This window comes from Stenella coeruleoalba, assembly GCF_951394435.1.
Source record: "Stenella coeruleoalba genome assembly, chromosome: 2".
NCBI lineage: Eukaryota > Metazoa > Chordata > Mammalia > Artiodactyla > Delphinidae > Stenella > Stenella coeruleoalba.
This window is the reverse complement of record NC_137147.1, coordinates 14,616,961-14,643,062: the sequence shown is the minus strand read 5'-3', so window position 1 is coordinate 14,643,062 and position 26,102 is coordinate 14,616,961. Positions and strand designations below refer to the sequence as shown.

Below are 26,102 nucleotides of genomic sequence, written 5' to 3'. Positions count from 1 at the left end.
AGGAGGGAGTGGCATGATATACTTAAAGTGATGAAAGGGATAAGTCTACAACCAAGTATACTCGACCTGGTAAAGCTTGTGTTCAGATTTTATGGAGAGACCAAAAGTTTTATGGACAAGCAAAAGCTAAAAGAGTTCAGCACCACTAAACCAGCTTTACAAGAAATGTTAAAGGGACAACTCTAAGTGAAAAAGAAAAGGCTACAACTAGAAAGATGAAAATTGTGAAAGGAAAAAATCTCACTGGTAAAGACAAATATACAGTAAAGGTAGTAAATCAGCCATAGTAAGAAGATTAAAAGACAGAAGTCATAAAATCATCTATATCTGCAATAAGTAGTTAAGGGATACACAAAAGATATAAAACAAAAGATGTAAAATATGATGTCAAAAACAGTAAACATGCGGGGGGAGGGTAAAAATGCAGGGTTGTTAAAATGAGTTTGAACTTAAGAGATCAGTAACTTCAAGTAATCATACATACACATGCGTGCACACACACACATGCACAGAATGCTATGTACAGTGTGGGGAATATAGTCAATAACTATGTAGTATCTTTGTGTGGTGACACATATTAACTAGACTTATCATGGTGATCATTTTAAAGTGTATAGAAATATCAAATCACTATGCTGTGTAATAGAAACTAACATAGTATTGCAGGTCAATTATACTTCAAAAACAAACAAACTCATAGAAAAAGAGACCAAATTTCTGGTTACCAGAGGCGGGGGGGAGTGGGGGGGAATTGGATGAAGGTGATCAAAAGACACAAACTTCCACTTATAAGATAAATAAAACTTAATAAAATTAGAAGGAAAAAAAGACAATATGGTATTTGCAAAAGAGTAGACAAAATATATCAATGGAACAGAATACAGAGCCCAGAAATAGACCCCTATAAATATAATCAGCTGATCTTTGACAAAGGAGCAAAGGCAATACAATGGAGCAAAGATAGTCTCCTTCAACAAACAGTGCTGGAACAACTGGACATCTACATGTAAAAAATGAATCTAGACAGAGACCTTATACCTTTCACAAAAATTAACTCAAAATGAATCAGAGACCTAAATGTTAAACTGTAAAATTCCTGGAAAACACAGGAGAAAACCTACATGACCTTGGTTTTGGTGATGCCTTTTTAGTTATAACATCAAACACAGGATCCATGAAGGAAATAACTGATAAGCTGGACTTCATTAAAATAAAAAACTTCTGCTCTGTGAAAGACAATGTCAAAGACAATTGTCAATCCAGACAATACAATATTATTCAGCACTAAAGAAATGAGCTATCAAGCCAAGAAAAGGCATGGAGGAACCATAAATACATATTACTAAGTGAGAGAAGGCCATCTGAAAAGGCTACATACTATATGACTCCAACCATATGACATTCTGGAAGAGGCAAAACTACAGAGTCAGTAATTACATACACTACCATGCATAAGATAGATAGCTAGTGGGAACCTGCTATAAAGCACAGGAAGCTCTGCTCGGTGCTCTGTGATGACCTAGATAGGTGGAATGCGGGGGTGGGAAGGAGGTCCAAGAGGCAGGGGATATATGTATACATATAGCTGCTTCACTTCACTGTAGAGCAGAAACTAATACAACATTGTAAAGCAATTAAACTCCAATTTAAAAAAAGGAAAAAAAAATCAGTTGTTGCAGGGAGGGGCAGTATGTGAACAGGCAGAGCAGAGGATTTTTAGGGCAGTGAAAATACTCTGTATGATATGATAATGATGGATATATGTCATTAAACATTTGTTTAATCCCATAGAATGTACAACACCAAGAGTGAACCCTAAGGTAAACTATAAACTTTGAGTGATTATGATGTGTCAATATAGGTTCATCTTTGGATAAAATGTACCATTCTGGTGAATGATGTTGATAATGGGGAGGCAATGCATGTGTGGGGGCAGCAGAATATAGGAAATCTGTACCTTCCTCTCACTTTTGCTGTAAACCTAAAACTGCTCTAAAAAAATAAAGTCTTAAAGTCTTATGATACATGTATCATAAAGACTTCAAAAAAAATAATCTAAAACACAATAGTAATATCTCTAGGTTACAAGACTGTGGGTAAATTTTTTCTCCTTTTTCTATATTTTTCTATTTTCTATTATAAATATGTATCAATAATTTTTAAAATATAATAACCACCCTCTAAGAGGGGACCTACCAAACCTCTCATATTCCCTATTATGTCAATTTCAGAATCCTACATGGTCTCTTTGTATGCTGCAAAAATTGTCTTTTGCAGGTGCATGTCAACTTGCAATCTAAATCTAACATCCAGACTCCGGTAAAACTTCTTACCATGTCAGTAGTGCCACCCTCTTTGGTGCTTTGTGTGTTATATACATTGTCCACGGGTTAACTAATAATTAGAAAAGTCACACTGCAACCAGGTAATGATGACCAGTCTGTGGACTCTGTAATTAGTTGTCAACTATGTTCTAAGACTTAAAATAGCCTTCCACTTTCCACTCCTAATTGGGAATTATACCCTGCTTCCTGATCAACCTTAATATCTGTAAAAATATGGACACTGAGGTGGTTAGACCTGGTTACACCATCATCTTGTGGCTAATTTAATATTATCACAAGCAACATCATACTGAGTAAAAATTGCAAAATTCTTAGGAGTAACTGCCTGTGGCAATTGTCATTACTCTCCATAGACTGAAATGAATATGTAATGTGAGCTTCCACACCAGAGGCAGTAGTGTCTAGTACTGTATTCCTGACCAGGAAAGAAAGTCCTCTCATAGTAATGAAAAAAAGATAAAGAATGAATGTCCTCTTTGGTTGGGAGGTGAGATAGGTACGTGATTCCCAGGAACAGAAAGAGCAGCAGGATTTCCTCAACAAAGAGACCTATGGCAACCGTGCATCTCAGTTCTTCTAACTGATTTGAGGAACAGGTTATATACACTTCTCTTAACAAAAATTTATTTCTGGGCCTTTAAGTTCAATTAGGTGCTCCTGTTCTGCCACACATTCCATGTTTCCAGCACCCATGACTATGACCTCTCCCTTTCTTGGGCTCCATTGAGAGGTTGAACACCCATCTATACCTTGGCAACGATACAATCCAGAATTCTGACCTCACATCCAACCTCTTTGCTTTGTTTCTATATCCCCAGCCCCTGTATTAAACTAAAATCAGGTATCTCTCCCTGATTGTTAAGAACAAGGTAACTTTTAGAGTGAAATGAGTTAACACCTCCTACAATCACAACCTCTTATTAGCCAATCCAGCATTATGAGCCACCCATCCCAAAACAAAATTTTTTTTAGAATTTAGTGGTGTTATGATGAATTGAGCCTGCCTGTGGCCTCAAAAACCGCTAGATCCAGGGTCCAATGTCCATCTTCAGTCCCATTGCCTATCCCCTCATTCCAAGAATTTTTTAGTATTTTTCTGCCATGCTTACTAATACAGATGGATATGCACGCCAGTGTTGTAAGGTGGGCACTGTATTTCCCTTGATCTTTTAATAATCCAATACACAGAGGGTGATATTGTAGACAGGAAATCCAGGATCTATTAAGCCTTTCATACAAGTTCTTGCTGTCTTTGGCCAATATGGTGATACCATGTGCCACCGTATAATTAGAATAGATACCACTGCAGCCAAGGCAGCTTGTTTACACTGGCTAGGTGTAACCCCTTGCCAGTTCTTATACTGTTTCAGAATATTGATTCATACTGAAGACACTTGGAGGACACTTGCTGGCCTAAAGAGAAGCCAGTCAGCTGTCAGTGGCAACATGCAGTCTCAGCTACCTTGCCCTCATTGGACATGAATCTAGGGTGCTATTTCAACTGTCCTTGTGAATATGTCCACTTTAGAATTTCATAGAGGGGGGATGATCTGTCCTTCTGAGGGGCGTTTAGATGCTTCTTCAAATATTAACATATTGGATATTTGGTCTATTTCTGACTGCAGATCCTGGCTCCAAAATGGAAATTTATTAATGGACAATCTTGGGCTTTCCATGGTCCAAATCATTGGCCCAAACCCACTACAACTGATCTAGGAGTCTGCTGAAATCAACACCTGGGGCATGGAGTTACACCTCAGTTGGTACCATCCAGGATGCACATAATTTTGCCCATTAAGTGAACCTTCCAGGTCCCCAGTGAGTAAGCATTTTTCCGGACTGATGATGCAAAGTATCTGTCTTTTCATGTTTTCAGCCACTGATGACACGGCAGATCCATTAATGGAAAACAATACAAAGGGTTGCTTTTTTTGATAAAAAATCTCCAAATGGACCTTAGGTAATAGGCCCAAATTTTTAAAGGGGTCTCAATACTTGGTAAATGATCAATATTGTGATATAATGCATAATAGTAAATGAATAAATTTGGGTAGGCCCTGAGTTTTTTGAGTTTGACTTCCCAGCCCACTACCATGGATTACTTCTATATCTAGAGCAGTGGTTTTCCACCCTGGCTGCTTATTGGAATCATCTAGGAAGCTTAAAAACAGAAGCAAACAGCAACAAAGAAACTATACCTGAGACCCACCCTAAATAAATTAAATTGAAGTTTCTAGGGATGAGACTCAGCCGTTGGTGGTTTTATTATGTTTGCTTTAACTCTCCAAGTGATTCTAATATGCAGCCAGGTTTGAAAATCAAGAATCTAGAGCAATGGTTCTCAAACTTTAGAATACATCAATATCACATGTAGGTGATTAAAGTAGATTGCTGGGCCCCCATCTAGATTTTCTGATTTGGTCTGGGGTGAAGCTCAAGAATCTGCATTTCTAACACCTAGTTAAGTGCTAATGCACTGGTTAAATGCACTGGCTAATGCTGCTGGTTAAAGGACCACACTGAAAACCACTGATCGAGAGTGTGCTTTTCAAACTTTGATATTAAACCCCACAACTTTAATATTTTAAACCCAAAACATTACCTGAGAACGTTGTTAAAATTCAGAGTCTAATCCAGTAGGCCTGGGGTAGGGTCTAAGACCTGCATTTCTTGCTGGTCTAAGGACCACATCTTTGAACAGCAGGGATCTAGAGCTGCCATTTTTTAAATAACCAAGCAAACTAGAAGCTGCTGGAGCAAATCTTCAAGGAGGCCAGTTTTGCATACTAATAATGACATGACTCATTTTGATGACTTCTTTCTTTGTTCCCTGATCACCTGAACATACACAGTCTCCTGGACAGCCTCGTGATTACAATGTAATTATTGCAAAACAGCCAACATCTCCACTAATGTGAAGCTCTACTCACCTTACTTGATACAGCTGATCACTTCCTTCTCCCTGAAAAACTCTTTTTACTTGACTTCCATGACCCCACACTTTCTTGGTCTTCCTCCTGCCTCTCTAGCCACTTTTTTGTCAGTTCTTTTTCACCTCCCCTATATTTAAATGTTGGAGGGCTGCCGTAATCCATTTTTCAGATTCTTTATCCATACTCACTCCTTCAGTAGTCTCATCCAGGCTCATGGCTTTAAATACTATCTAGATGCTAATAACACTCAAAGCCCAGAATGCTTCCCTGGATTATAGACATGCATGTTCAACTGCCTAATGTACAACCCCACTTGGTTGTCTATTAGCATCTAAAACAGAACACTTCTAAAAGAGCTCATGATCTTCCCTTTCTCCCAAAACAGAAAATTTGCTCCTGCCAGTCTTTGCTAATTCAGTAATTGGCAACTCTATTCTTTCAGGTGTTCTGGCCAAAAACTGCAATCACCATTGATCTTTCTTTTCTGTCACAATTTATACCTGGTCCATCAGTAAATCATGTTGCCTCTATCTTCAAAATATATCTAATCCTTTCTCACTGCTTCCACTGTAACCACTCTGGTCCAAGCCACCAATATGTCTTAGAACAGTCCCCTAAGTGGTCTCTCTGCTTCCATCCTGTCCCTCTCCCTCAGTCTGTCATCAAAATAGGAGCCAGAGTGACGTTGTTAAACCATTAACTCAAATTATGTCACTAATTTGATTAAATTGCTCCAATGGCTTCTAATCTCCCTCAGATGGGAAAGCTAAAATCCTCTCAAAAGCCTGTAAGGTCGTACACAATCTGTTCCCACCACCATTACTTCATCAGACCTCATTTCTTTACTACTTTCACGTGAATTCACTGCACTCCATCCACGCTTTCACATTGTTCCTCAAGCACATGAGGCATTCCATTTCAGGGCTTTTGAACTTGATAGTCCCTTTGACTGAAATGTCCTTCCCTCATAGCCACACAGCACATTCCCTCACCTCCAAGTCTCTACTCAAGTGTTAAATGTATACTTTACAGTGAGGCGTTCCTGGCTACCCTATCCAAACACCTATCTAAACTCTTCCCAGTAGTCTCTATCTCACTTTCCTGTTTTTTTCTTAGCCCTTACATACTATATAGATATAGATAGATATACACACTATATATACAAAAATAATAGATAATATGTACACACTATATACATATTTATTATGTATATAAATATGAAATTTACCTTGTTTATTATCTCCCCCCAGTAGATACAGGTTCCATGAGGGCTGGGAATTTCACCTGCTTGGTTCACCACTATAACTCTAGTGCTAAAAATAGTCCCTGGTAAATACTAATGGGTGCTCAATAAATATTTGCTGAAAGAATAAGTAAAGCAAGAAATACCTATTTTTACACTAAGATGTGTCCCAGACACCAATTAAGAAAGTGTCTTAAGGGACTTCCCTGGCAGTTCAGTGGTTAAGTTTTCGCTTTCCAATGCAGGGGGTGCAGGTTCGATGCCTGGTCAGGGAGCTAAGATCCCACATGCCTCGGGGCCAAAAAACCAGAACATAAAACAGAAGCGATATTGTAACAAATTCAATATAGATTTTTTAAATGGTCCACATTAAAAAAAATCTTTAAAAAAAAAGAAAGTGTCTTAAGAAGGTGGGTATAACCAATTGTGGCAAATGATGATAAATCAAATAAAATTAGAACAGAGAATTGACCACTGGATATAGCACTGTGGAGGTCACTGGTGACCTTGACAAGAGTTGCTAGGGTGAAATAGAACAGAGCTAAGACTGAATGGGAGAAAAAGAACTGAAGATAGTGAGTACAAACAACTTTTTCAGATATTTTCTCTTCACCTAAGACGATTGCATATGATGTTACCTCATCTCAAAATGCTATGCCTTCACTCATTTCTTCTGATGACGACTTCTCTGTTTTCCTTAAAGATCCAGACAGCTTACGTATTCTATTCACTAGGTAACATCACTGTAACTGTTATGCACCCATGTACATACCACTATCCACAGTACACATAGTATTCTAAGTGATTCTTTACTTGACTGATAGTGTCTTAAACTCCTAATACGTTAAAGCTGGGATCCTTCCACAAAGATGTTCAATAAATATTTCTTTGATGAGTGAAAAGACCTTGAAAGAACAGTAAGTTAATAGTTTCTAAGAAACTATTCTTATTTCTTAATAGTTTCTAAGAAACTATTACTTCTTAATAGCTTCAAAGAATTTATTTACCATGTTTTCCTTAATTTATATCCAAATATATTTTACTAGTTATCTATATATTAGACACTATAAAATAATAAAGGAAAAGTTATTATAACACAAATGTAAAATTTGTCTTTTCCCCAAGTATATAATAAAGATACATTTAATGTACATTTATGACAATTTGAACTATTATTCTGGATAATTCAAACCTTTGACTGAAAACATCTTAATTTTATCTCTTAAACTGTGCAGTATTTGAAAAACAACCATAAATATTTTGATATCCAAGTACATAAAGTGAAATCTTACAGAACAGAATTATTAAATAGTCTGTGAAAGTTCAGGTCACCAATTCTAGTTACTTAAACACAGGGACATTTTACTAAATCTGTATGTAATCTAATACTTTCTGAAGTATTGCTTCTAGATATTACACAATGCTTAAGAAAATTCTGGTATCAGGTTTGAGGGCAGGGTTTCTACCCATTTCTCAAACTGCTTATTTAAGAATTCTATGCGTGCATGTTTTGCGATACAGATTGGCAACATGTTTCCTAAACAGAATCATCTGGGGCACTGTTTGAAAAACAAATTTCTGGGATCCAGCTCTAGAGGATTCTAGCTTAGCACATTTGATGAAAAGGCTAGAAACTGGCAAAAAGCTCCTTAAACTGGCAAAAAGCTCCTGATTCTGTTGATCAGTCAAGTTTGGGAAATATTGACCATATATCTGGAAACATTAAGTAGACAACAAGTAGGTTTGCAGCAATTCCTGCCAGACCTTAAAAAGTTGCTACCCTCAACCCATAAACACAAAAAGTACTGATCCACCATGGAGACATCATACATTCTGAAACGCTTTTTCAAGACAATTTTGATTTGTGTTGAATAAATGAAATTTCCATACTATAAATACAGAGCTGTTAAAAACCACTTTTACTAGATCATGATGAAGCTTGATCAGTTTTCTTTCTTCAAAACACCACCTACCACAATTGAAGAGCTACTACACCTTTCATTTTGTCTAAAGGAAAAAAAAGTAGTAACAAAATGCACCAAGCTAACTACATTCCATCAATGGTCTTCACTGGTGATATATGACTTGAAAACTATCAATAACATTCACTACTTCAAGCACAAACTTGTCAAAAATGTGTTGATGGGTAGTATCTAGAAAAATTAATTTTAAAAGCTATTGTATCCTTTGGGAAGACAGCTGGCAAAAGTTTCAAAATATAGACCAAGCTACAGATGTTCATCGTATATTAAAACTACTAGTAGTCTATTTTATAACTTAGTCTTAAGCCTGTAATAAACACTTAATAACTAGAGAATTTTATCAATATAACTTGGGACACAGGAAAAAAAACCATTAAGAAAGAAGAAGTGACTCTAAAATTCCTGTGTTATTTCTGACAGTGAAACTAATTTCTACATAAGTCAGTAATACTGAAATAAATATAACTAAAGGACAAATTACTATATATATACATACCTAATAAAAAGAAGTAAGACAACTACATGCAACACAGACAAAATGATAAAGTCATGTGGCACCACCATTGGCAATGCCAGATGTAGTAAGATGATAGAACTGGTAAGCAACTGATCATTATTTAGTCTACAACCAATATGGCACCTACACTTTCAAAACCTAAAGACAACGACTTGCTCATTCTGGTATAGTCAGCTTCAGACTAAGTTATATTCAATTAATATGTTTTACCTAAGTTTCAAGCAAGTATGAAAACAAAACAGATGATAAAAACTATACTTTTTACTAATAAGGCTAACGTTACAGCAACAGTTTTCCACCATGCCATCACATTTATGAATAATACATTTTCTGCTGTGACAGAATTGAAAAATTACTGGAGTAGTAACTATATTTGTATTTCAAACACTGAATTGAAACAAATGTGAAAGCTTTGAACATTTTCCTGATCTATTTCATAAACAAGAATGATCTCTACCATTATTGTATGAAACAAAATTTCCAAAACAGTTTGAGTGATTTCTAAGTTATAGTCTTAGTACTGTACTAAATTTGTGCCACAATTTCAGGATGCTATATATTCAGATTTTACTACCCCATTGAAATTTTCAAGAAAACTTTTTATTGTTATAAATTATTTTAAGGGTGAATCCTTTGCATAAAATCATAAGCAAGTATCCAATTATGACAAAAATTAGAGTAATCTCACTTTTGAAACACGTTGAGATACTACATATATGGTTGTGCAACTAGGTATATATTATATACCAAAGGAAGGCAAAGCATCACCTCCTTACAATTTACTGAAACACAATTATAAAAATTCAAGCGGTGTGACATAATATAGCTTCAAATTACTGCTGGAAGAATAAACAAAACATCATTTACCCCATCAAATAAATCATATCTAGTTTCAGAAGATCTTCATACCATATTGCTCTCAACTACCAAGTAGTAAAAACAACAGAAGTGCACCTCAAAATCCTTCACACCTACCTACCCCACCTACTGAATCGAACCTAAGAGACTGACTATCTGGAGGAGGGCTTCAGTCAAGGCTTCTTCAACTATATAAGGCTACTATCCCCTGAACTGTCAGAGAACTAACACATGGGAAAGAAGAGAGAAACGGGAAAGGATCAGGGAAAAAGACAAAGAACTGGGGTAAATTCTACTCTTGGGGTGAATAACAACAAACCGAACACAAAACACTATCTCATTTCCTACTCCACAATCTCAGCTTCTGGTCTCCTTATCTTTACTCCATCTTGCCCTACCTATTGTTTGTCCTAGGCCTCCTTTTCCCTCTTACAGAGCATAAAGGTACAGACTTGCAAAACAGAAGATCTTCTTTATTTACAGAATTTAAGTGCCAGAGTTTTTTGCCTACAAGACATCAAACCATGATACTGGATTTGAAATGCACAATTTAAATCCTGTGGAAAACAGACATGGGGATAAAACTGAGTAACCAAATCCAATCATAGAATCTCTTTTAAAAAACCCAGAAGAAGCAAGCGCAAGTGCGCGCCCACACACACACAAACACACACATAGTCTCAAAATGTTTTAAAACACATTCTCCATCATCAACGACAAATATACTGTGCTTGAGACAATAATCAATGGACAAGAATAATTTCTGCAGCTTTTAACTTTATTTGCCACAAAAGTTCTGCTGAGACACTGATTGAAAATTACATTTCAAATACACCGCTCACTAAAGAAATGTAAACAAGCACTGGGACCAACTTTAAGATGCCGCCCACAAAAGAATTAAAATGAAGACAAAACTGTGATTTAAGTTAAAAATACAAAAGTATATTTATTTAGCATTGCTTTATTGAAAAGGAAACAGAATTGGAAATCAGAATTATTTTTAGCACCTTCCTCGGATCAAACCTATCCCCAAACTGCCTATAGGTGTGCACATTTTAAAGTCCAATGAATTGTCTGAAGGTTGCCAGGGTTTCTTTTCTATCTGCTGATAACAGCAGGGAGTGAAACCTCAACTAATCATTATGGCCAAGAGATGAGAGCCCTCCAGGATGCCATCCTGGGCGCGCTCCCCAGGACCAGCCTAGAGCTTAGGGGACTTTTATCAGTCCTCTACTAGGTAAAGGACTTCCCTCGGGCGCTTTAAGAATTCGTTGAATAAGAAATCAACGAAGGAATTTAAAGGAGTAAAATGCTACCAAAATAACCTTTCGTACATTTCACAAATTTGATGGAAGAAGAAGGGTACACAGCCAGAAAACCGAGCGCCCAGTGGATAAGCGGAGTTGGTGTCACCGCACCGACCGAGGGGGAGAGACTCTAGAACGCGAAGATGGGGAAAGGCATCTAGAACGCGAAGATGGGGAAAGGCATTTCTCCGGTGTTAACAGGGTGGATTCGGGACCAGATGGCTGTGGATTCCTCTCCCGGGCGATACGCCCTGAAGGAGCGGGTCACGGGCACCCAGAAGGACCGGCAAGTGCAAACTCGGCGCGCGGATCTCAAGGGGACGGCGGCCGCCCCCGCCCCTCCGTACCTGATGATGTCGTCGCTGTGGCCCCGGTAGAACTTCTGCCGGTGCTCCCGCGGGCTGTACACCACGCCGACGCCCGCCACGAAGTACACGATCTCCTTGGCCGCCGTGTAGTAGAGGTTGTTGCGGCACTGGTGGCCCCGGTAGCCGTACACCCACTCGAGCCGCAGGTGGCAGCTCGGGGCGCTCCGGGCCGCCATGTCGGGGCGCCCACCCCGCCGTTCCGCTCGGGCCCGCGGCGGCGGCGGCGGCGGCGGCGGGAGACAGGAGGCGGCGGCGTCCGGGCGAAACAAGCCCTCCCGCGGGCGGCCGGGACTCGCCGCCTGCCGCGTCCTCTAAGCCGCGCCTGGCAGGTGCATGTCGCTTCTCCTGCCGCCGCCGGCGCCGCCTCAGCCCACGGGCGGGAGGAAAACCCTAGCCTCGCGGAACATGCTGAGGGCCGCGGGCGCCGCCGGCCGTCAAGAGGGTGCCGCGCGCCCTCTCTTCGCCCACCTCGGTCGCCTTGTCTCCTCAGGCCGCAGCGCCCAAGCCTTGAGCCGAGCCGAGCGAGGGCCCGCCTCCCGCCTCCACGCCTCCGCCGCCGCCCTGGCACCCAGCTCCTCGCCCGGGTCACCTGCGGCGTTCACGTCCCGCCGCGGCCTCGTCCCACAGCCCGGCGGACCCGCGCCGCGCGCCCCCCAGCGCAGGAAAACGGCGAGCGCGCAGCCTCGCGCGGCTCCGCCCCCTCGCCGCCGTCGCAGCCAACGCCCGCGCTCGCCCTGCCCAACCCTGCCCCGCCCCTCCCAGCGGGGGAGCGCGAAGGCGCTGGGTGCTCCTTGGGTACCGTTGCCGGGTCGCGGTTCCCGTCCTCTCGCTCTCACCTAACGTCTAGTCCCTCTATCCTCGGCCAGGACCAGCGACCCCAGCCGCCCTGACCGCGTCCCGCTTAGGCCCCGGCGGGACTCTGGGCCACCCTCGTTCCCTGCTTCTGGGAGGTCTCGCCCGGGAAGCGCCTGTCTCACAAGGCCCCTGAACCCGGCCAGGGCTACGTTTATGCGTGGAAGAATCAACACTAGGATGTTAACCTCATTTTTTTTTTTTTTTCCTGATACCTTGTGTGCGTGTGTTTTCTAGCTGCTTCGTAGTGCTCACTATACCAAACACTGAGTGGGAAGAAAACCTGACTTCCTAAGCGCACATTTTCTTATTTGTATACGTGACCTCAAAGCTTAAAGTAGAATTTAAATCGTAAAATGACACGCCAGATCCAATTTCTTAAGAAATAGCAGTGGTACCTGAATTTTTTAAATTACTGTTTTGAACACCAATGAACTCGATACTTTTTGCATTGCAGTGATGTTGAAAATGTCTTGAGTCATAATTCTGGAGAATGAGCCTGTAAACACAAGTACTGGGAGCGATGACTTCCTCTGTCAGTTCCCCTCCTCCTCAGTTTTCTAAGTGCCCCCTCTCTCACAGGATTTACCAATACCTGTAAAATAATTTGAAATCCATATTTTAAAAGGTTTTAAATGCAGAATGATAACCATAAGGTTTACAACGAGAAATAATAACTTATAAAATACAAATATGAATCTTTCGTGTCTAAAAAAAATCCGTTTTGATTTCCCTGGGAAATACCAAAACTTGGAAACCTGAGAAAAGCTAGAATAAACTAACATCCTTTTAAGAAATGTGACTGCACAGAGGTGATGATTCCTAGATGGTACACATACCTTGCAATGGATGTTACCCAATCTATGCTTCCTCAAAGATGCAAATTACCAGTTTGAGACAAGAGGATACCTTTTTAGTTTTGGTTATGACTTCTAGTCTACATGCAGGAAAGAAGGGCCATTTCAGAGGAAGGAATTTGCATAAATGTCATGAAAAGTAAACTCTAAAGGAGTGAGTAGATTTGGTGAGCTCCACCAGGAAGGCTGAAAGTAGAAATCCAATCTGGTATAGTTCAGAATAATCATCTAACAGGGTAGTGAGGAGCTATGATGCAGGAAGAACTGACTGTAAGAGATTTATACAATTACCAAGCTTTCAGACATTTTTAAAAGTTTATTAGTTTTGCTATTCCCGGAGTGATTAGCTATAAAACTGTCAATAGAAATAATCAATAAACCAATCTATGATAGAAATAGAAAAGAGTTTTATTTGAGCTAAACTGAGGGCAATAGCCTGGGATACACAGATTCAAGAAGCACCTGAATTGTGTTCCACTGGACTACAAAAAGGGGGTGGCATATAAAGGCAAAAACCATAAAATTACATAAGTTGTTTGTCAAGAATTAGTATGGGAGCTGGCAAGAAGTAAGGGTGCTTGTTAAGCAAGAATTCGTTGGGGTCCGAAATGATTGCAGAGTTACAAGGGGAGACCTTGGGACCATTAGACTGTGGCTGGCAGCCGCTAGCAGATGATTATTTTGAGAATGGCTGGTGGTGTCCTTGAGACTGATACTGTTCAGAAAATTCAAGTTCTAAGAAGTTCTAAGTGATGCACAACATATCTGAAACCACATCCACAATGGCCACCCAGCTCCATTTTGGATGCCTGAACCACAGGTTTTCCATTTTGATTTTTAAATGCATTCTTTTCTTTAATGGTTGAAGCAGATGTACAATGCATGTTTAATAGGCCACAAAACAGACTGTTCTAGTTATCATAAGGTTTAAGTTAAATCATGTATGAGCCAGAATGACTTCCACATACCTCAGTATGTGAAAATTTCTTCCATCAAAACTCTTGTAATGAGGGCAGCCAAAAATTAGAAGGGGGTGGAGAGCAAGACTGGGGGAAATGTGCCACACTCAACAGCTTGTCTTTGGCTTCTGATAACAAGAATCTTAGCAGAAAGCGAAGAGGAATGCAGATTAGGCTTCTGGCACTTGCTGGGAAGCAAGAAAGAACTCAGGCTTGAGAAGTGGCTCTGAAGCCATTAAAAGGCCTGTGTGGGGTTCCCTGGACAAAGGCACATACAATTTCTCTTTGTCGCATGTATTTGTTTTTTAATAAGAATATGTTTTCTAACTCACTACTGAGTTCCTTGAAAACCCCTGGTGAGAAAAAGAAAAAGTTGTGGCTTATTTAAATTTAAGCAGTGAACTTAGAAAAGATGAAATATTTTGTTGCTGTACAACTGTGGTACATTAATTACTGGTTACATGTAAATTTTATGAGATGTAGGATAATGAGGAATAAGACATACTTTTCTCTATGTTTCGGGCTTTTTCAGTACAATGTCTTATGGATCCCACGATACATATTTAAGTAGTACGCATATTAATAACAGATTGAAATAATTTATTTTTCCATCATCATATTTTCCATTGTATTTTTTTTTTTCTTTTGCGGTACGCGGGCCTCTCACTGTTGTGGCCTCTCCCGTTGCGTGACACAGGCTCCAGACGCGCAGGCTCAGCGGCCATGGCTCACCGGCCCATCCGCTTTGAGGCACGTGGGATCTTCCCGGACCGGGGTACGAACCCGTGTCCCCTGCATTGGCAGGCAGACTCTCAACCACTGCGCCACCTGGGAAGCCCCCATTGCAATTTTTAATGACCCAAGGGTGGAGTGTGAAGGAAAATCATTCTTAATTAAACCATCCTCAACTGACAACTCAAGACCAAAAGAGACAGCTGAGGCACAAGGGTGGCTAAAAAGTAAAACATTCATGAATATTAGAGAGGAGGAAAAAAAAACCCTGATTAGTTCTTACCCCTACAACTTTATATATAATCTGTTATTACTAATGTCACATCAAAAAGCTTAATCAAGCTTTTATTGCTAGATGTGATTTCATCATCTGTACCTTTTGAAAGTAATGCAAATAAGGATGCAGGAGAAAGACCCCCAGATTCTACATATCAACAGGTGGGCATTTTTTAGTCATTTTATTTTATTTTGTTTTGGTTTGTTTTATTTTATTTTATTGCCATACGACGTGGCTTCTGGGATCTTAGTTCCCCCACCAGGGACCGAACCCCTGGACCCAGAAGTGGAAGCACGGAGTCCTAACCACTGGACCGCTAGGGAATTCCCTTAGGCATTTTAAATATAAGCTACACTACCCATTGGTAATCTATATCTTGAAACTTGAATTCCTAGTATGGAGCCTTTATATTCCGAACATTTGAAATATTAAAGTTCAAGCAAATAAATTTTTTGCTGACTACTACTTTTAGCTACCCTCAGGTCTTTACAAAAGAAACGAAAAGCAAAGTATATAAAGCATAAAAGCCAAAATTCATGCTATTAATTCTAACTAGCTAATTCAGCCAACTTATGAATTATAATGATTTTTTAATATGCTGTCCATAAAAATGTTTCTGTAACCATACCTTTAATTAACCTGTTTTATGTACAGAGCATAACATAGTGCCTGACCCTACAGTAGATATTCCATACATATTTGTCAACCATTAAATACAAAAGAGAATACATGTGTAGTCATAATAGGTTTCCTCTTAGTTTTATTTTGAATAGTTGAAACTTTTGAAAACTTGAACATTTTTCTGATCTTCAATACTGTATTAGTCAGGACTTTTTTAGTTGTATGTTACAGAAACCCACGCAAAATGGCTTAAGATAAAAATGGAATTTTAACGCCAAAAAGGACTGCAACTAGAACTGGTATCTATGCACTTGGATCCTAGGGCTCAAGAGATAACATCAGAACCAGGTCATCAGAATTAACTCAGTTCCGTTTTCTTTTGGGTTGAGTCCATTGCCAGATCAGCAAAATAGCTGCTAACAACTCCAGTTCTACCGTCTTATTCTCTCAGCAATCCCTGTGGAAAGAGTATTTCAGCAGTTCCCCTGGAAACTCCTTGACTTCAACCCCATGGACTCTGATTGGCTGACTTGAGATACATGCCCATCCTTGGATCCACAGAGTAGTGCCAGGTGCGCTAAAACCACAGGAAGCGGGAGTGGGAGAGGGGTGATTCTCCCAAGGAAAATTGAAGTGGTATTAACAGAATGAGAAGCAATGGATGCCAGCAGTGGCTATCCAGGGCTGACTTAGAATCTTTAGTGTTCTCCAATCTCCGTTTACATAACTAAATACACATGCTATCTAAATTAAAACAAAAACAGGAGTTTGCTAAAAAAAAAATGCAGCTTTAAGACAAGACTTCTTCTAACCAGCTTGTCACCCCAATGCCCTCCTTTTAAAAAAATTCTAAAGTTAGTCCCATATTTAGGGGAGGCAAAAATTACAGATGTTCCCCACCAGTAAACATATTTCCAAATGCCTATTTGATTCCACTTAAAGCCATTCAAAATAGGTGTATAATTGAAATAAAAAAAAAGTCTCAAACCAAATTATCCTCTTCTACACATCTACACACCTTGCCATCTTCTCTTTCTGTATTAGCAACTTCAGTATTCCCCCAGTTAGGCAGGTTGGAAAGCAAAGCAGTTTTCTTTGGTTTCTCACCTCCATAATCAGCAAGCCCTTTTGACTCTATTTTACAAATATCCCTAAACTGCATCCCAATCTCTATGTCTACACCCTCCCAATCTCCATTTGCCATTTAACTTCTAATTATCTTTTCCCAAGATTCTGAAACCCGAGTTATCTATAAAGATCGTGTATCTGATCATGCCACTCCCCTGTTTCAAGAAACTTTTCTAGAAGCAATGAAGGCATCTTGAGCCTTGAAATATTCCTATCCTTTGACTCAATAATGTCTCATCTAGTTATCTGTCATAATGTAATAATTAAAAATCCAGATCAAGATTCATGTATCAAAACATTTACCATGGCATAATTTACAACAATAAAAATCAGGAAACCTGGGACTTCCCTGGTGGCGCAGTGCTTAAGAGCCCACCTGACAATGCAGGGGACACATGTTTGAGCCCTGGTCCGGGAAGATCCCACGTGCGCCACAACTACACAACCTGTGCTCTAGAGCCCGCAAGCCACAACTACTGAGCCCACAAGCCACAACTACTGAAGCCCGCGTGCCTAGAGCCCATGCTCCGCAACAAGAGAAGCCACCGCAGTGAGAAGCTTGCACACCACAATGAAGAGTAGCCCCCACTCGCCACAACTAGAGAAAGCCCGAGCACAGCAACAAAGACCCAAAGCAGACAAAAATAAATAAATACATAAATAAATTTTTAAAAATCAGGAAACCTAACTGTCCAACCATAGGGAAAACTCTAAGTAAATTGATTCAGCCCATATTAAAAATACTATAAAACCATTGAAAATTAGGTTTTCAAATATATTTTGGCAACATTGGAAATTTCCCATAATGTAATATAAAAATTTTTTAAAATCCAGTTACAAAAATGTACTAATATATACAGAATGAGCCCAGTTATAGAATATATTAACAGCTAAAACAAAAGATACCAAATATTAACCGTTTTATAATATGATGGGTAATTTTTACACTTTTATTGGTGTGTTTTCTAAGCTCTTTAAAACATACATGAGATGAGAGAATTTTATTTCTGAGATGGGAAGAGAATTATATTTGTTTGGGAAAAAATACTCAAATGCATGCTTGGCACAGAAAATGAGATCCCAAATGAGTTGAATGTAGGCAGAACTGTTCCTCGTGAGGAATGAGAAATGATTTGTTGCTCCAGGCAGATGAGAAAGGAATGAAATCAGAGAGATGGCAAAGCTGCAAGTTTTGCCATGCAACCATCTCCAAAGCCTCTCAAAGTTTCTAAACACTGAAATGTTAGTTGTTGTTGTTTTTATTGGAAACTAGAGAAACAGGGCTTCTAATCTAGATTGATGTAGTAGGAAGCAACACCCCATGAAGAGAATTATAAAGTTGCTGGGGAGGCAGTAGGGGAAGCCCAGGATTCTAAGAGGTGGTAAACTTGGGGGTCAAGCCATGTTAAACACTCCAAGTGGCAGGGAAGTCCCAGCTGACATGTCAGTTACACACACCATTGGTTCTATAATTAAGAAGATGTAACAGAAGTAATCTTTAACAAGCATTGGGTAGCTTCCAACGGACTACGGAATAAAGGACCATCTCCTCATTGAGACACATGAAGCCTCCAACCTGTTTGCCACAATCATCTCCAGTCAGTTCCTCCCTGCCTTGAACTAGCCCTACTAGCTATATTCTGGTCTTCCCTAAAATTAACCAGACATTTCCAAAGCTCCATGCACCCCTGTGTCATCCATGATGTGTATAATCTCAGCTCTCCACTGTCAGCCTGGCAAATTCCTACTGAAGATTTGAGGTCCAGCTCAAATGTACCATCTTCTTATGGGTTGAACTGTGTCCTCCCAAAATTATATGTTGAAGTCCTAATCCCCAGTACCTTAGAATGTGACCCTATTTGGTAATAGAGCCATTGCAGATGTAATTAGTAAGATGAGGTCACACTGGAACAGGGTGGGCCCCTAATCCAAAATGACTGGTGTCTTTATAAAAAGGGGAAATTTAGAGAAAGACAAATATTGTATGATATCACTTATATGTGGAATCTGACAAAAATGATACATATGAACTTATTTACAAAACAGAAACCAACTCCCAGATCTCAAAATCAAACTTATGGTTACCAAAGGGGATTCACTTCGCTGTTCACCTGAAACTAACAGAACATTGTAAGTCAACTCTACTCCAATAAAAAAGTTTTTAAAAGGGTTAGTGGAGGAATTTGGACACAGGCACCCACACAGGGAAAATGTCACGTAAAGATGAAGGCAGAGATCTACATGCCAAGAAATGCCACAACCACCAGAAGCTAGGAGAAAGGTATATAACAGATATATCCCTCAGAGCCCTCAGAAGGAACCAATGCGACCAACACTTTCATCTCAAACTTCTTGCCTCCAGAACTGTGTGAGAGTAAGATTCTATTGTTTGTGCCACTCAGTTTGTGGTAGTTTGTTACAGCAAACCAAACAAACTAATACACACCTCTTCTCTGTGGTTTGCTGTGACATCCCCATCCACTCTCCAGAATTAATCAGCTTTCATTTAAGTCCCTAGTACATTATATAAAATCATACATATTTTTTAACATCTTTATTGGAGTATAATTGCTTTACAATGTTGTGTTAGTTTCAGCTATATAACAAAGTGAATCAGTTATATGTATACATATATGCCCATATCCCCTCCCTCTTGCATCTCCCTACCACCTTCCATATCCCACCCCTCTAGATAGTCACAAAGCACTGAGCTGATCTCCCCATGCGATGCACCTGCTTCCCAAGCTATCTATTTTACACTTAGTAGTGTATATATGTCAATACTACACTCTCACTTCGTCCCAGCTTACTCTTTCCCCTCCCCATGTCCTCAAGCCCATTCTCTAAGACTGTGTCTTTATTCCTGTCCTGCCCCTAGGTTCATCAGAACCTTTTTTTTTTTTTAACATTCCATATATATGTGTTAGCACACAGTATTTGTTTTTCTCTTTCTGACTTACTGCACTCTGTATGACAGACTCTAGGTCCATACACCTCACTACAAATAACTCAATATTGTTTCTTTTTGTGGCTGAGTAATATCTCACTGTATATATGCACTATGTCTTCTTTATCCATTCATCTGTTGATGGTTGCTTAGGTTGCTTCCATGACCTGGCTACTGTAAATAGTGCCTCAGTGAACATTGTGGTACATGCCTCTTTTTGAATTATGGTTTTCTCAGGGTATATGCCCAGTAGTGGGATTACTGGGTCATATGGTAATTCTATTTTTAGTTTTTTGAGGAACCTCCATACTGTTCTCCATAGTGGCTGTAGCAATTTACATTCCTACCAACAGTGCAGGAGGGTTCCCTTTTCTCCACACCATCTTCAGCATTTATTGTTTGTAGATTTTTTTGATGATGGCCATTCTTACTGGTGTGAGGTGATATCTCATTGTAGTTTTGATTTACATTTCTCTAATGATTAGTGATGTTGAGCATCCTTTTATGTGTTTGTTGGCAATCTGTGTGTCTTCTTTGGAGAAATGCTATTTAGATCTTCTGCCCATTTTTCGATTGGGTTGTTTGTTTTTTGGATACTGAGATGCATGAGCTGCTTGTAAAGTTTGGAGATTAATCCTTTGTCAGTTGCTTCATTTGCAAATATTTTCCCCCATTCTGAGAGTTGTCTTTTTGTCTTGTTTATGGTTTCCTTTGCTGTGCAAAAGCTTTTAAGTTTCATTAGGTCCCATTTGTTTACTTTTGTTTTTATTTCCATTTCTCAAGGAGGTGGGCCAAAAAGAATCTTGTTGTGATTTATGTCATAGAGTGTTCTGCCTATGTTTTCCTCTAAGAGTTTGATAGTGTCTGGCCTTACATTTAGGTCTTTAATCCATTTTGAGTTTATTTTTGTGTATGGTGTTAGGGAGTGTTCTAATTTCATTCATTCTTTTACATGTAGCGCTCCAGTTTTCCCAGCACCACTTATTGAAGAGGCTGTCTTTTCTCCATTGTAAATGCTTGCCTCCTTTATTAAATATAAGGTGACCATATGTGCGTGGTTTTATATCTGGGCTTTCTCTCCTCTTCCATTGATCTATATTTCTGTTTTTGTGCCAGTACCATACCATCTTGATTACTGTAGCTTTGAAGTTAGTCTGAAGTCAGGGAGCCTGATTCCTTCTGCTCTGTTTTTCTATCTCAAGATCGCTTTGGCTATTTGGGGTCTTCTGTGTTTCCATACAAATTGTGAAATTTTTTGTTCTAGTTCTGTGAAAAATGACATTGGTAGTTTGATAGGGATTGCATTGTATCTGTAGATTGCTTTGAGTAGTATAGTCATTTTCACAGTGTTGATTCTTGCAATCCGAGAACATGATACATCTCTCCATCTGTTTGTATCATCTTTAATTTCTTTCATCATTGTATTATAGTTTTCTGCATACAGGTCTTTGTCTCCTTAGGTAGGTTTATTCCTAAGTATTTTATTCTTTTTGTTGCAATGGTAAATGGGAGTGTTTCCTTAATTTCTCTTTCAGATTTTTCATCATTAGTGTATAGGAATGCAGAGATTTCTGTGCATCAATTTTGTATCCTGCTACTTTACCAGATTCATTGATTAGGTCTAGTAGTTTTCTGGTAGCATCTTTAGGATTCTCTATGTATAGTACCATGTCATCTGCGAACAGTGACAGCTTTACTTCTTCTTTTCCTATTTGGATTCCTTTTATTTCTTTTTCTTCTCTGATTGCTGTGGCTAAAACTTCCAAAGCTATGCTGAATAATAGTGGTGAGAGTGGACAACCTTGTATTGTTCCTGATCTTAGTGGAAATGGTTTCAGTTTTTCACCATTAAGAATGATGTTGGCTTTGGGTTTGTCATATATGGCCTTTATTATGTTGAGGTAAGTTCCCTCTATGCCTACTTTCTGGAGGGTTTTTATCATAAATGGGTGTTGAATTTCGTCGAAAGTTTTTCTGCACCTATTGAGATGATCATATGGTGTTTCTCCTTCAATTTGTTAATATGGTGTATCACATTGATTTGCTTATACTGAAGAATCCTTGCATTCCTGGGGTAAACCTCACTTGATCATGGTGTATGATCCTTTTAATGTGCTGTTGGATTCTGTTTGCTAGTATTTTGTTGAGGACTTTTGCATCTATGTTCATCAGTGATATTGGTCTGTAGCTTTCTTCTTTTGTGAGATCATTGTCAGGTTTTGGTATCAGGGTGATGGGGGCCTTGTAGAATGAGTTTGGGAGGGTTCCTCCCTCTGTTATATTTTGGAAGAGTTTGAGAAGGATAGTGTTAGCTCTTCTCTAAATGTTTGATAGAATTCTCCTGTGAAGCCATCTGGTCCTGGGCTTTTGTTTGTTGGAAGATTTTTAATCACCGTCTCCATTTCAGTGCTTGTGATTGGTCTGTTTATAGTTTCTATTTCTTTCTGGTTCAGTCTTGGAAGGTTGTGCATTTCTAAGAATTTGTCCATTTCTTCCAGGTTGTCCATTTTATTGGTCTATAGTTGCTTGTAGTAATCTCTCATGATCCTTTGTATTTCTGCAGTGTCAGTTGTTACTTCTCCTTTTTCATTTCTAATTCTGTTGATTTGAGTCTTCTCCCTTTTCTTCCTGATGAGTCTGGCTAATGGTTTACCAATTTTGTTTATCTTTTCAAAGAACAAGCTTTTAGTTTTATTGATGTTTGGTATTTTTTCCTTCATTTCTTTTTCCTTGATATCTGATCTGATCTCTACAATTTCTTTCCTTCTGCTAACTTTGGATTTTTTTTATTATTCTCTAATTGCTTTAGGTGTAAGTTTAGGTTGTTTATTTGAGTTGTTTCTTGTTTCTTGAGGTAAGATTGTATTGCTATAAACTTCCCTCTTAGAACTGCTTTTGGTACATCCCATAGGTTTGGGGTCGTCGTGTTTTCATAGTCATTTGTTTCTACATATTTTTTTATTTCCTCTTCGATTTCTTCAGTGATCTCTTGGTTATTTAGTAGTGTATTGTTTAACGTCCATGTGTTTGTATTTTTTTACAGATTTTTTCCTGTAATTGATATCTAGTCTCATAGCATTGTGATTGGAGAAGATACTTGATATGATTCAGTTTTCTTAAATTTACCAAGGTCTGATTTGTGACCCAAGGTATGATCTGTCCAGGAGAATGTTCCATGAACACTTGAGAAGAAAGTGTATTCTGTCGTGTTTGAAAGGAATGTCCTATAAATATAAATGAAGTCCATCTTGTTTAAAGTATCATTTAAAGCTTGTGTTTCCTTATTTATTTTCATTTTGGACAATCTGTCCATTGGTGAAAGTGGGGTGTTAATGTCCCCTACAATGATTGTGTTACTGTCGATTTCCCCGTTATGACTGTTAGCATTTGCCTTATGTATTGAGGTGCTCCTATGTTGGGTGCATAAATATTTACAATTGTTATATCTTCTTCTTGATTGATCCTTTGATCATTATGTAGTGTCCTTCTTTGTCTCTTGTAATAGTCTTTATTTTAAAGTCTATTTTGTCTGATATGAGAATTGCTACTCCAGCTTTCTTTTGATTTCCATTTGCATGGAATATCTTTTTCCATCCCCTCACTTTCAGTCTGTATGTGTCCCTAGGTCTGAAGTGGGTCTCTTGTAAGCAGCATATATATGGGTCTGGTTTTTGTATCCATTCAGCCAGTCCATGTCTTTTGATTGGAGCATTTAATCCATTCATGTTTAAGGTAATTATTGATATGTATGTTCCTATTACAATTTACTTAATTGTTTTCGGTTTCTTATTGTAAGTCTTTTCCTTCTCTTGTATTTCCTGCCTAGAGAAATTCCTTTAGCATTTGCTGTAGAGCTGGTTTTGTGGTGCTGAATTCTCTTAGCTTTTGCTTGTCTGTAAAGGTTTTAATTTCTCCGTCGAGCCTGAATGAGATCCTTGCTGAGTAGAGTAATCTTGTTTGTAGGTTTTTCCCTTTCATCACTTTAAATATGTCCTGCCACTCCTTTCTGGCTTGCAGAGTTTCTGCTGAAAGATTAACTGTTAACCTTATGGGGATTCCGTTGTATGTTATTTGTTGCTTTTCCCTTGCTGCTTTTAATATTTCTTCTTTGTATTTAATTTTTGATAGTTTGATTAATATGTGTCTTCATGTGTTTCTCCTGTATGGGACTCTGTGTGCTTCCTGGACTTGATTGACTATTTCCTTCCCCATGTTAGGGAAGTTTTCAACTATAATCTCTTCAAATATTTTCTCAGTCCCTTTTTTCTCTCTTCCTCCTCTGGGACCCCTATAATTTGAATGGTGGTGCGTTTAATGTTTTCCCAGATGTCTCTGAGACTGTCTTCAATTCTTTTCATTCTTTTTTCTTTATTCTGCTCTATGGTAGTTATTTCCGCTATTTTATCTTCCAGGTCACTTATCTATTCTTCTGCATCAGTTATTCTGCTATTGATTCCTTCCAGAGAATTTCAAATTTCATTTATTGTTTGTTTGTCATTGTTTGTTTGCTCTTTAGTTTCTCTAGGTCCTTGCTAAACACTTTTTGTATTTTTTCCATTCTATTTCCTAGTTTTTGGCTCATGTTTACTGTCATTAATCTGAATTCTTTTTCAGGTAGACTGCCTATTTCCTCCTCATTTGTTTGGTCTGGTGGGTTTTTACCTTGCTCCCTCATCTGTTGCATATTTCTCTGTCTTCTTATTTTGCTTAACCTACTGTGTTTGGTGTCTCCTTTTTGCAGGCCTCAGGTTCGTAGTTCCTGTTGTTTTTGGTGTCTGCTCCCAGTGGGTATTGTTGGTTCAGTGGCTTGTGTAGGCTTCCTGGTCGAGGGGAATGGTGCCTGTGTTCTGGTGGGTGGGGCTGGATCTTGTCTTTCTGGTGGTCGGGGCTGTGTCTGGTGGTGTGTTTTGGGGTGTTTGTGAACTTATTATGACTTTAGGTAGCCTCTGTTCTAATGGGTGGAGTTGCGTTCCTGTCTTGCTAGTTGTTTGGCCTGGGGCATCCAGCACTGGAGCTTGCTGGCTGATGGGTTGAGCTGAGTCTTAGCGTTGAGACGGAGATCTCTGGGAGAGCTCTTGTTGATTGATATTACATGGGGCCAGGAGGTCTCTGGTGGTCCAATGTCCTGAACTTGGCTCTCCCACCTCAGAGGCTCAGGCCTAACATCAGGCTGGAGCACCAAGATTCTGTCAGCCACATGGCTTAGAAGAAAAGGGAGAAAAAAAGAAAGATAAATAAATAAAAATAATTAAAATTTAAAAAATTACTAACATAAAAAAGTAATAAAAAAGAAAAGAAGAGATCAACCAAATCAATAAACAAATCCACCAGTGATAACAAGTGCTAAAAACTGTACTAAGATAAACGTAAAAATCAGAAACAAATCAGTCGTAGACAGCAAACCTCAAGTCTACAGTTGCTCTCAAAGTCCACTGCCTCAATTTTGGGTTGATTCGTTGTCTATTCAGGTATTCCACAGTTGCAGCGTGCCTCAAGTTGCTTGTGGGGCTTTAATCTGCTGCTCCTGGGGCTGCACGGAGAAATTTCCCTTTCTCTTCTTTGTTTGCACAACTCCTGGGGTTCAGCTTTGGATTTGGCCCCGCCTCTGTGTTTAGGTTGCCCTCAGGCATCTGTTCTTGCCCAGACAGGACCGGGTTAAAGCAGCGGCTGATTAGTGGGCTCTGGCTCACTCAGGCCGGGGGGAGGGAGGGGTAAGGGAGTTATAACTGGAATGCAGGGCGAGCCTGCTGGCGGCCAGACTTTGCAACAGCGTGAGGTGCACTGTGTGTTCTCCTGGGGAAGTTGTCCCTGGATCATGGGACCCTGGTGGTGGCAGGCTGCAAAGCTCCCAGTGGGGGATGGGGTGGGGGGCATGTGTGTAGCTACCTGTGCTTGCACACAGGCTTCTTGGTGGCTGCAGCAGCAGCCTTAGCGTCTCATGCCCACCTCTGGTGTCCACACTGATAGCCACGGCTTGCGCCCGTCTCTGGAGCTCGTTTAGATGGTGCTCTGAATCCCCTCTCTTCCCGCACCCCGAAACAATGGTCTCTTGCCTCTTAGGCAGGTCCAGACTTTTTCCTGGACTCCCTCCCGGCTAGCCGTAGAACACTAGCCCCCTTCAGACTGTCTTCACGCAGCCAACCCCAGTCCTCTCCCTGGGGTCTGACCTCCGAATC

General features: G+C 39.6%; 1 protein-coding gene across 7 annotated transcripts in view; it reads right to left on the bottom strand.

Moving 5' to 3' along the window:
• EML5 (EMAP like 5) overlaps positions 1-11,827 on the bottom strand; it is a 160,993-nt gene extending 149,166 nt beyond the window's left edge. For all 7 annotated transcript variants that reach the window (XR_013827303.1, XR_013827304.1, XM_079914629.1 and 4 more), the window contains exon 1: positions 11,533-11,827. Coding sequence is in view for 5 of the 7 variants with exons in the window: in XM_079914629.1 (XP_079770755.1) it covers positions 11,533-11,729 (197 nt within the window). In the remaining 2 variants the exon portion in view is untranslated. The remainder of the gene's footprint in view (positions 1-11,532) is intronic.
• Between the last annotated feature and the right edge of the window lie 14,275 nt (positions 11,828-26,102).